The sequence below is a fragment of the Falco peregrinus genome, chromosome 1 (genome assembly GCF_023634155.1).
Source record: "Falco peregrinus isolate bFalPer1 chromosome 1, bFalPer1.pri, whole genome shotgun sequence".
NCBI lineage: Eukaryota > Metazoa > Chordata > Aves > Falconiformes > Falconidae > Falco > Falco peregrinus.
This window is the reverse complement of record NC_073721.1, coordinates 51,557,783-51,570,484: the sequence shown is the minus strand read 5'-3', so window position 1 is coordinate 51,570,484 and position 12,702 is coordinate 51,557,783. Positions and strand designations below refer to the sequence as shown.

Below are 12,702 nucleotides of genomic sequence, written 5' to 3'. Positions count from 1 at the left end.
TTGTTTGTTTGGTTTTTTAAGTCTCCATCACCTGTGTATTTCATGATACTTCAGCTCTTCGAATGGTATTGAAACTAAAGAAAAGATTTTTTCAAAGTTGTGTCTGTGCCAGAGGGAACTGGAGATACCGTCAGTAACTACTCCTTTTCTGTAGTGGAATGTCTGTGTGATGCTAAATGCCTTTTAAGTGGCAAGCTGAACAGTTCAACAACTTGACAGGACATCAAATAACTGATTAGGAGCTGCTAAGAGGAAACTAACACAAACGTAGCCTCTTTCTGCAAAAGGCAATGAATGTTTTTCCTGTTGTCTTATCCAAGAAGTGAAAGTTGTTTCTGTTTTGCATTTATTGTACTTCAGGTTTTTAGCAGGATTGTAAAATGAATTTAACCAAGGCTCCTTTAGGTGGAAGGTTGTTTTGGATGCTAGAAGCAGTGAAGGTCTCATATTTAAGATTTGCTCTGAATGGGTCATAAAGCTCCTGATGGACTAGTGCATGCACTTGTATACTGGTGTGGGGAGGTCAGTTAGGAACCTAGCCACCTCAGGTGTACCGAGACAGGGCAACTGACAACTTGTGCCAGTTCTTGTATCGTTAGGGCTATTACCTCTCCAATCTCTATTCTGGGGACTCTGTAGAGACTTAAGTAAAAATCTGTGAGGAAGTCGTCACTTAACCTGCTTTATTTTGGAAGGATTAAAAAAAAAAGAAAAAAGATATTGCTGAACACTGCCTAGGAAAGTTTTGCTCCTCACTGCCCCTCTGGCTCTTGATGTGTTAATAATATAAAACCACTTATGGAAATCATAGTGATTTGCTTAATCTGTTCTGGTTTTCTCTCTTCCTTCCTGTTTCCTATGATGTATATTTTATGTTGCCTTCATTCTAAGTCTTTCTCACTTTTGGATCATTTTACTGAACTCTGTACAGCATTTTGTGTGTGAGTTGCAAGACTTATATTCTGTTTCTAGATTAAACTGTTGTGAAAAGCATTTTCTTGTTACCAGTGAGGTTTTTGGCACTTGCAGGGCAGACTTCCAAATGTTCTGTTAAGAGAGCGAGGCAAACGTGCAAGTCTGGTTTTTATGGTGTTAATGTCAATGGACTCGTTTGAATAACACTGATGTATATAGTACTTGCTGATTTGCTCAACTGGTGATTGTACATCATTCACAAAAACTTAAGTACAGAAAAGGATAGGTCGGTGTTCACTTATTTATGCCTAACTTGTCACAGAAATGTGGACAATATTTCAAAGATGAAATATTTGTTTGAAATATGATGTGCTAGGTGAACAGTTTCATTGCATACTATTCTCATGTGGGTGGTGTTCTTGAATATTGGACCTGCTATGTATGCTTACAGTGCATATTGATTTTTTGGGGTAACTTTAGTTGCATGCATTGTGTTGCTGGCAGAGGGGTTTTTTGTGTGGGTGTTTGGTTTTTTTTTTTTTGGTAGATATAGTTAAATATAGACATTCTCAAAGAATTTTCTTTTACATCTTGGTTCTTTTCTACACTTTTAAAATATGGAGTACTTTAAGAAGAAAGGATTGAAGTTTTAAAGTCTCACATACAGGAAAATGAAATTTTTATTCTATACGTATTTTCTGCCGGAACTTGTGCTGAGGTTTCTTGTCTGTCGTCTTGTATGTGTAGCTTTTTTCTCTTCCACATTTTCTCCACCCCACCACCCCCCGCCTTTTTCCCTCCTCCCCTTCTTCCCCGTCTCTGAGATGTTATCTGCATGCTAAGTCTGCAGCAGTTTAGGGGCAAGCAGAAGTGTTTGGCTGTACTGAATACAGGACATCAAGGAGTTTGCAGAGGTTTGGAAAGAAGTTTACATTACTTTTTAGTTGTGCTGCATAAGTACTAATAATGTGTAGTGGGTTGAAATTAAAGTTGTTCTGAATGGAAGTCCATTTCATTTTAGAGGGACTGCAGCTATAAAGACCTTAAAGTAGTTAATGGGCTAAATCATTTAGGGACAAAAATTAAGTAATTTTCACTGTATTTTTCAATTTTGGATTAGCATATCTGAATGACTTGTAACCAGTATGGATTAAATTAGCTGACTTTTATCAGAAGAAACAGTTTAGTAGCACTGGTTTTGTGTGGTTAACTCTAGGAAGTATTTTCTGATAATTTGAAGAACTTCCCAGGCTTTATAATTTCCATACACTTCAAATACAGACCAGTTTGAGTTGTGCTATTTTTAGAAGTAATTAAGCATGCCTTTTTTAAAAGCAAAACTCTTCAGTTTATGATGTAAGAAAAGTTGAGAGTAAAAGAGCAGCATAGTTACACTAATATGCCATTGTAGCATGTTCCCATCCTGTCATCTGGAAAATTAAATCAGGTTACAGCATGGATTAACATCTAGACTTGTGAGGAGGGGAAGGTAGTGTCTTAAATGCCATGAAATTGAACAATGGGATTATACAGTTCACAGCTAATTTCAATGTTCTTCTTTATTTGGCTTTTTGTTGAACAAGATTCTGTAGGTAGAGGCAGTAATAGGTTTTAGAATGGAAACATTCACGTATTTAGCAGAATACTAACAATAATAGCTTGAATATGGTTGAGTAATCAATACGATGCATTACATAATGCGCATAGATGTGAGGTAGAATCTCTACTACTTAGAGGGGAAAATCTAAATGTGTTAGCAATGAAAACTGTATTCACCTAGTGCGGAATCAGTGGTGTTACCCATTTGTTGATACTCTAAATGCATTGCAAGGAGCCAAAATACTGCTGTGACAGTGCGGAAGAGTGTTACTCTTCTATTGCTGAGAAATAGCATTGTCTTTTCTTACTCACTTTTCAAATTAAAAAATGTGTTCAGTTACAAACATTTTGCATATTGTTATTATGAGAAGTGATTCAGTACTTTCCCTCAATAGCACCTCTTAAAATAGCTGCAAAGGAAACTACTTCAAAAATAACCATGTGATCCATTTTGTCTGTGTTTTTCCTGACTGGTACTCCCTAGAACAGGGTGTCTATTGAGAGCAGTAAGGGCTAGCAGATCTCCAGGTCTTTGGCCCACCTAGATTTTGTGGGCAGCAGCTACTTTGTATGGAGGTATATCGTCGGGGAAGAGGGCTTACAACAATGTACATCGGGTTGGTAAGTGAACGTGCTTGTGACTTGACTGAAGTCACTCGTGAATCTTAGGAAATTCATATAATGTGCTATTGGTTTAATAGCTTTTTAAACCTGAGTGTAAACATTGGGAATGAAGTTAAGGTGACTTTTTTCTTAGTACCAACAGTTTCAATTTAAATTTGTGATGTATATGTATTTCATTGCACTTGCACCCATACAAGGATGGGAGAGTGCAGATAAGGTGGTGTGTTTTAGCTTTATTTGGGAATGGTATTGTTTGTATACTATCTGCTTTACATGTGTAACGTAAAGTTTTTGGTGCTATATTTGAGAATGCTATTGATATGTTAATAAGATTATTTTCCAGAGAAGTTTGTCTGTACTTGCTTTAGACAGAAACTGTGTGGATCTTGTCATCTTTTGTGAGCTGCAACTACAACATCGGATTTAATGAAAGATAAACAGGAGATCCTAAGTTACCATCAACATACAAGTTCAACCTGTAGCACAACTTGAGTTCATGTTTTGGGGTTTGGGAAAAGTTTAGTTTGAGAAGCAGCTCCATAATTCATATGACTTTTTCCTTTCTGTTGTTAACTTTCGCTTTATTCATGGTTTTGCAATGTCTCCTTTTGCTGACCTTAGCTGAGCTCTTAATGCTTTATAACTTCATAGATGACTGGTGCACTGGAAATCTTCAAGCTCTGTACTTTGCTGTAACTGTAAGAGGTTGGTTGGGATTTCAGTCTGTCCCTTCCCCTTTTCTGATGTCAGCAAACAAATTCTACTCTCCTGAACTTGAAAGAAATACTTTACATGTGTTTACTTTGCCTATGGAGTGTTAAAGTAGAGAAATATTTGAGCATAATTTCATTACAAAGCCTGTTAGCTACCTAGAATAATAGCATTCACTGTGTTTTGATTTGAGAAGAGTTTTCTTACTGTCTGGAGACACAGTGGACCTCCATGTAATTCTGTTTGCATGCAGTGTGGAAAACAAAATTACTGTTACTAAAAATGAAGTTTCCAAATTACTTTGGTTTATAGGCAGAGTTGACAAGACAGTTATGTTCATGTCTTTACCAAGTATTTTATATGAATACTGAAGCATGTTTTACTGACACTAGTGGTGCTGATTAAAGCTGAATCTTGAATGCTTGATTGAGCTACCCTCCTGTATTCCTCCATTTGTATGACCATTTTCCTTTGTTCAGAATAATTTGAATATTGTGTCTAGTGTGATTATTAGATACCATGTGCTTCAGCAGCGGAGAGCCTAGCTATACTGAGTAATAGTAATGTTTGTTTTTGTAGATGTTTGTATTTATGTAAATCCTATTGGCTTAGTGAGAGTGTTGCAGCTTTCTGGCACTTCATGTAATGACCACATGGAATTTAAATACAGTATTGTGTATATTTGTGTAGGTAAGCATAGTTGAAAACACCTTTCAAATGAATATTAGATTAACAATGAAGAATGGATAAGGTGATGAAAGCTATAATAAGATGTGATGTAGTTTCTTTTTCCATTGTGTAGTGTTTTCCAAGTAAAGATACTGAAAGCTTAGTAAATATTCCCAGACCATTTAAAAGCTGAAGTGATGAAGCTTGAAACAATGGTAAAATATGGAGTACTTGTAAAAAACATGAGGACATGCAAGTGTGTGGCTGCCAGGCATAATTTAAAGGCGCTGTTCTTAACTGTAGCATTCCAGGTCAGATGGACTAGACATTCTGATGCTGTTACGAAATGAGTCATCAAAAGCAAACTGTATACAAACTATACGTCCCACTGTCTTAACAGTCATGTGACACCCAGTGCGTTTCCACAAGGTGCTTTGCTTATCCAGCTAAGTACATTTTCCTGTCATTTCCATTGAAATTGGTGGATGAGAAATTAAGTTAATTCCATGCGTTTAATGCATTGTGGATGAAATTACATTCTTCTAATGTATACAGGTGATTGACATAAGTTTTCATTTATATTAAAGACAGCTTAGCTTATGAATGTATCATAGCACTGTGAGATCCATTTTGGGGATGAAAACAGAATTGTGGACTGTGCTTTGCGAACATGTTCCTCTTGAACCTGTGGAAACTGATTCGGGTGGGGGCTGTAATGGTGGTTGCATCTTTTTCTAAATTACAGTGTGGTAATGTTTAATCTGGTGAGTGAAATAGTGCTATCAACATGAGGATATCAGTTCACCAAAGCCCAGATTCAGATGTTCTGAGTTGCTTAGTCTTGAAAACAACTGTAACTACTTCATCTGCTTGAAGTCTGCAGAGCACAGCAAGCATCCAGCAAACTTCCTTCTGTCTTCTTACTAAGCCTTTTAGTGTATGTATTTTACTGTCTAATTTTAGAGAGGTAGAAATAGTTTATCCTGTAATTTATGCATCAATAGACAAGTAAAAGTGGAATGGTACTAATTAAGAGATGTAGGTAAGACTTAATATAAGCAAAGTAAAGATTTTACTACTGTGAATAAGTTACTATGTGGAAAACTTAGAAACTGCCTGTTTTGTGTTACTGAATTGCTTAAAAGACCTATTTCAATAAGATCTATTACCTGTGGTTTTGTGGGGGTTTTCGTAGTCTTCGGTTTTCTCCTGTAACCAAGCTCACTGAAGACACAAAATAAGAAATAGGTATTCTAAATATTGACTTACAGATTATGAGTAACTAGGCTGGATGCCCTATAGGAAGGGTTCTTAAAATGCAGCATACCTGCCTCTTGTTGTTTGCAAACCACAGCAGCAAGAGGTAATCCATCCTCGCTGGCTTTTCTCAAGGGAAGGTGGAGGCCAGCCTGCTGCATTTACACGTAGCCTGACCCAACGCTGTTGGAGATGGCTGGCTGTATCACTGCGTGTGTGTGAGGAGAGGAAGCTGTGGAGATGGACAGCAAAGATTGAAATGTTGCTGCTCTTGCAAAATCAATGTAAAGATATATCAAAATTCTTACCGTGACAAGAGCGTGTGACAAAACTTTGTTTCAGCAACAGCAGTCCTAAGCTAATTATAAAGGTGATCTGACTTCTGGTGTGTTGTAAAGATCTTAATAACCAATGGTCTAATTTTTCACTACTGCATATTTACCCCTAAATAACAAATACTCAGAAATGCATAATTTCTGAAATAATTAAGGAAAATAATTCTGTAGTAGATCAATTAAACATTTCAGTAACTTTGAAAATTGAAATATCAATAGCCAGTAATGAATGATACTAAGGAAATGTTGGAGGTATAAATTCTAATGTAGTGATGGTGGGGGGGGAGGTTACTCTTTGTTACTTTGTGCTGGTAGTCACCATAACTGCATTTTAATTAGGTACTGCACTCTACAGCATAGGCAATAGCTGTGAATGAGTCAACACTGAAAATTTTGCCAAATCCAGTTCAGTGGATAGTCTAGTCAACTGATGTACAAAGTGTAGCAGTCCTGTAAGAGATGAGGACAATGGAAATCTTTTTGGTTTGTTGTAAGTTCATTTATTTTGACTTTCCTGTGTTAGGGACATGTATGGAGTGGGGAGTGTTTTTTGAGGTTATTTTATGCTGTGTTGTCTTTAGCCACTGCTCACCCTTATTTCTTGATGGCACAGAAATTTTTGAGAGGCAGGAAAAAACCTCCCAATTTTCTATGAGAATGAACACATTTAAATAAAAACTCTGAATGGAAATTGATGTATGTAGACAAAGCTAAAATTAAAACTGAAAGAGCCTAACAAAAAATCCTTGGCTGTGATTTTTAAGTTATTATTTCAGTTGTGTTTTGTTTCATTTTAATGAGAAAGGTGTGTAAGGTGGCCTCTGAGACAATAAAAGCACTAGCATGTATTTATTTGCCCATGATAACTTTCAGCTATCAGTGCTTATGAGTGACTCTTAGCATCTTGCAAAGTGGTGCACAATGCACCTCTGTTTTCTGGATGGTGAACTGGCTAGAAGCTTTCAGGGTTTACGTAAAAGCTGCCAAATAGGTTCCTATAGGCCTTCCTTCACGCCAGTGAGCTCCTGAAACACAGAAAGGCTTTCAAGATGCTAAGAAAACACAAAAAATACATGTTAACATCCTGCCCCCCCCCCCCCCCCCCCCCCCCGCTTTGTATGACTAATCTGTTTTGTGTATTTTGAAAGAATGGAGAATGTGGATTATGATCTATGGAGGAATGTATTTAGAGCAAACACACTATGCCTTTATGTGCCAATTTAATTCCTCGTTTCCTTAAAAAAATGGTAAATGATAAAATGCTGTGTGTGTCAGTATGTGTATAGAAATTTATATTAAGATTGAGAGCAATGGGTCAATGGAAGTGGTGGTGGAGGGAATGTCAGTGTCGTGTTCCAGGCATCGTTACAGATTTCTTAAGCAATATTACATACTTGGATTTACAAATTTCTTTCCTTGATGTGTTTTTTTTCTGTGAAATCCTGAAAGCTTAGCCTCAAGTAATTAACTTAAAAAATACTTAAGATTATGCATCATAATCTTCCAACTGATACTGTGCTTATTTTGATGAAATATGAAACTGTATTATTCTGTTAATTGTGTATGAAGTATTGCTTGTTCAGCTGTTCACATTTGTTTGCACGTTTGGGCACTTAGCTTAGCGCACTTACCTTCATCGAGAGCTAAGAATTTTCAAACCAGGGTTTTAAAAAGTGATCCCTTGCTTCCTATTTCTACCTTGTGTTAATGTAGAAGGGTGTGCTCATATGCATATGTAAAATTTGATACATTATGTATGTAATTGTGTGTGTGTAATGGTGAAACGTTAAGACTTACCATCTGATTCTCTGGAAAAAGTTAAACTAGAAAGTTTATTAACGGTTCAGTCTTGCTGTATTTCTAATGTAAAAAGAATACACCTTAATAAAAAGTTTGCATCTCTTAGCAATTGAACCACCAATCAACTAATGTATTACTGAAGGAAACTTTGCCAATGAGGAATCTAGGGTGGAACTGCTGTTTGAAATAACAGTGTACGGTGCATGTGTCATAAAAGTGACTCTTCCCTCCAGAGCCTTAGGTACAATGCAGTATAGCAGTAATTCAGCAGTTGTGTATGCAAGGTCACTCCCTACATAATGATCAAAATTTGTAGAAACATGTAGCCAGTGAGCCAAGTCATACAACCAAACCCATCTGATGAGTTTCAATGCATTACACTTTATTCTGAACTCCTGTGTGATTATTGTATGGTTTGTTTTTTGTAATTAAAAGAACTTTGTAGAATGGAATCTGGCCTTCTCAGCTGTATTTCTTTGAAAAATGGATGGCTTTGAAGAGTTCTATTTTAAATAGGTTGTCATATAAATAATTTCGATCATGATATTCTGTTGTTTTATGAACATCTCTAATTAAATTTAAGATAACTTCTCAGGGAATACTACCATATTATTTATTCTGACAGCCAAAGGAATAAGGACTTTGTGTCAGTCTTGAATGCTTGGTAATCTGAAGCATTTAACATTTGTTTTCCTGATGAGAGAGGTTACAGTGCTCATTACCTCTTTCAAATTCTGGATAAATATTTTTGTTTTCTAGGGAGCATACCTTAATGTAAAGTAATTTTGAGAGATTTGTAATCTGGCAACACTAAAAACTATCTATGGAGGTTAATTAATGCAGTGCCTGTAACTGGCAAAACTAGTTATCTGATTAAAACCAAAATCTTAAGTGCATTTGGTAGCCATTTTCTGGTGACAAGCCTACTTGGCAAATTGCAGCCAGAAAGATACTGCACAAGGTAACAGCCTAAAGTTCAGCGTAGTACCAGGACATCTCTTATAAGATAATTTATACAACAATTTATATATAAATATATTTTTACATGTATGTGTGTATGCATGTGTTTTATGTGTGTATGTCTTATATACAGTTTTTCTCTTTCTGGAGGAGGGTAAAGGGAGAGCCTTGAAAAGTCCTTCCCTGCTCTTATCAACATAGCAGCCTCAGCTGCCCTCCTTGGATCCCCTGCCAGGGTTGCTATCATCTTCTGATCAAATATTAATGTGTGATTCTCTGCTTGCTCACTAATCCAAAGCCAATTAATATTATCTGTCAATTATTTACAGATCCTGAGGTGCGGAGGCAATTCCCAGAGGGCTACAGTGACCAGGTTTGGAATGCGTAATTAATTTTTTACATGACAAAATTTATTTCAGGGTTGTTCAACATATTATTGCTGCTCTTTTTACTGAAAGAGATAAATGCATTCTTAGAAAGAAAAAGAAGCTGTAATTAGGAGCAGAAGGATAAAAACATTTTTACATTTAAAGCAGAAAATGGAAGAATTTTGGATCTCATAAGATTGTTTTACAGTCTAGCTTTTACAAGCGAACATGAGAGCTGGAAGGAAAATTGATTAATAAATTTCACTTTTTGCCTTTAGGTGCCACAACCTGCAGTTCATTTGGCAGTCCTCACTTCATTGTCTGAAAGGTTTATAGCTATATTTAACTGGGCACCTGGCACTACAGTACATTTTTTAAATTCTTGCCTGATCATGCAGTCTCTAGTCTGTTTCAAAAAGATGGTATAAAAATATGAATGTGCGGGTAGAACACACAGGTATCTATCATCTAGTTTATACACAAATCAAATCTGGAATTTTTCACAGGATCTCTAGCTGACTTTGAAATTAACAGCTTCACATTACCTTCTATTTTACTGTGTCTCATTAGAAGTGGATTGGGGCAGGGGTCAGAGGTTAGGGAGAGGGGATTATTACTGTGGTGTCTATAAGTACTACTGGAGTTAATGCGCTGTTATTGTTTGTCAGTGTTTAGGGTAACTGCTGCCTCTGGGTTGTGAGTGCAAGCTGATTTCTTGCACCTTTATTTCTGGGAAATGCTGAAGTTATGGCATTGTATAACTGTAATATAACAATAAATTTTGCCTCAATGAGTCTCTGATATTGAGTTAGGGTCGGCAGAGCTATTGCATTTCAGATCCTTTTTTCTCAGTTTATCTTTTCATGCAATATGAAAATTCGTGGCATTCAGACTAAAGCATTTAACAAATTGTTAGATATGATAACTCGTCAGGGCCAGAACAAATGTTTCCATGTTTGGCTGTAATCGCTTCATGCAATGGGACCTTGAGCAGGGCTTTTGTAGTTTTGTTGTACCAGTTTGTACCAGGTGTTTTGTAGTAGTAGTAGTAATAATGTTTTTTTTCAAAGCAGCTATCCAACTGTCTGACTGCTTTTCTTTGTAGTTTATTATTAGGAGTTCCTTTATACATTAAGTACATCATGAACTAAACTTTTTGGGGGACTGCATCCATATTGCTACCATTGGTCTGCAATTTGTGAATGAATAGATCCCTAGGTTTGTATTTCCATCATAGACTACTTTTCAGCACATTATAGCATCTCAGGTTCTTCATATGTGAACTGATGGTCCTTTGGAGCTAGTACAGTCAATTGTGTCTATGGTCAAGGTATTAAGGAGAGTCAGGTACATAAAATTTACTTTGTAAGATTCTGAGCAGTCCCCTTACTTCTGCTGCAAATGATTAGGCTTGTATAATATTGCTATGAATATGCAAGACTCACTGAAACTCAGAGGAGCCACAGGCTCATATATAATTCTTAAGATGTTCACCCAGTTATAGTCAGAATTTCCAATCTCTGATGTCAGACCCCACAAAATACAAAGTAGTGTGTTTGTTGGGACGGGATGGATTTTTAAATCCTCAACTGTTCTGCACATACAAACTTAGAGGGAAAGCAGAAGAAAGGAGGGTTAACTTCTCAAACGCAGAGTAGCTTTTAAAAACATTTTCCCTTTTGATGCACAGAAAGGCTATTTTCTGTGGTAATAGTACCTATACATTCTTTAAGAAGAGCACATGTCCAGAGTTGACAAATTTAGATTTGAAAAATCATTTGTGAATATTCAAGTAAGTCAGAGAGAGGAAAAAAAAAAAAAAGGAAGAGCTATATCCATGCTTTTCCTGATTAATCTAGAGCTCTGAGAAGTGTATAGGCTGCAAATCAAGCAAGTAGGTTTATTTCTTAAAACTCCTGGTTTATTGTTTTTTGGAAGAAAAAAATTATAGAAGTGCTAAGTCACTGAAGATAAAGATACACACTATGGAACCCTTGATTTTTCTGCATGTGTTCTGTATGCAAAGGAGAGACATGATATGCATGTTAGCACAGGCAAAAATTGTTTCGAGCAATCAAACATTTATGGTTTAATCCAGAAGGAATATTTGAGTTAAATCAACACAAGGTAAAGCACTTATTAGTAAGAAAAAAAAAAAAAAGGAAAAAAAAAACACCTCAAGTTTTTTTTATTCATCTAAACTATCAGTGCTTGTTTTTACATACACTGTATTTCCCATGTACCAGCACATCTGATCAGAGACCCTCGCTGCTGCTAGATGTTTTATTCTGTGTGTTCTTTGTACCTTACAGTAAAAGAATCTGTCACAAATTATTGTGCCTCACTGCTTTAGAAACTGAGAAAAAAGGGAGGTTAGATTGACATCTGTGACTGAATAATGATGACCAGCCTTTTGGCTCCCCTTGAGCCACAAAGCTAGCATTGCCTTTAGAGAGGAAAAAGGAGTAAGAAGAAAGGGGAGGGATAAAAGAGAGTTACAAATCTGTGGTCCCGGAGATGTATTACTGTTGGGCCAGTTGTCTGCGTGGTATGATAATCCATTTTGATCTTCTGTCTTAATTGTCTGCTAAAGACAAATGGGCAGTAAAAGTTCATCAGTTTCATCTTTTGCTTCTCATTTAGAGACAGAATAAATGATCCATCGCTACAGAAGAAACCTTTCTTTCTGACACGGAAGTAATGCAGACCCAACACGTTTTATTAAAATATTTCTCCCTCATTATTTCAGTCCTCTCAGCTCTGATAGATCTTACTGTTTCATGAAAAATGTAATCTGAAATGTAAATAAGGGTTTGATACAAAGTAAGGAAGTAATGAGCAGGCTAGCCACATTGTAGGAATTTTGATTGTAATTACTGACAAAGTGAATTCTGTGTGTCCTGATTTTTTTCCCTCAAGTTATCTTTGACACGTTCAGACCACAATGACATCTACGGTTTAAATCTGTTAAATAACTGTATAACAGAATATTTTATAGAAAATGTCATGGACAAGGTATCTTAGGAGCCTTGCTAAGGAAAGAAAATGCTAACGATTGCTCCAGGCCACTTGAAATGGTTAAAACTAGGGGGCTTTTTTTGAATGTTAGGAAGGGGGCTGAAGTAATCTTGAGATACATTTTAAAATATAAGAGCGTATTAATTTGTTAGGGTGCTTTATAATAGCTTTTAAGGATAAAATGTGTGCTTATGTATATGTGGTTGTACCTAACGTGAAATACAGTAGTTGTTGGTATTATAAGCAACAGTTCTTCAGTGCTAGCTTTTTACCAATGGTCTTAAGAATTTAAAACAGATGAGAACTCTTAGTTATTCTTTACAAAATACAGTCACTGTAGGTGGAAGTATCTTTTTTTTTTTTTTTAAAATAAGTCAACAGTCTAGCAGAAAGATACTTATGTATTACTACATTTTCTGGTTTGGGTTCTTAATAAAGCTGTAGTA

The 12,702-nt window shown here is 36.2% G+C and overlaps 1 protein-coding gene across 5 annotated transcripts in view; it reads left to right on the top strand.

The window, feature by feature from the left end:
* Positions 1-12,702, top strand: part of DENND1A (DENN domain containing 1A) — a 217,001-nt gene that overhangs the window by 26,972 nt on the left and 177,327 nt on the right. For all 5 annotated transcript variants that reach the window (XM_055793717.1, XM_055793720.1, XM_055793716.1 and 2 more), the window contains exon 3: positions 9,200-9,243. In XM_055793717.1, the coding sequence (XP_055649692.1) occupies positions 9,200-9,243 (44 nt within the window). The remainder of the gene's footprint in view (positions 1-9,199; positions 9,244-12,702) is intronic.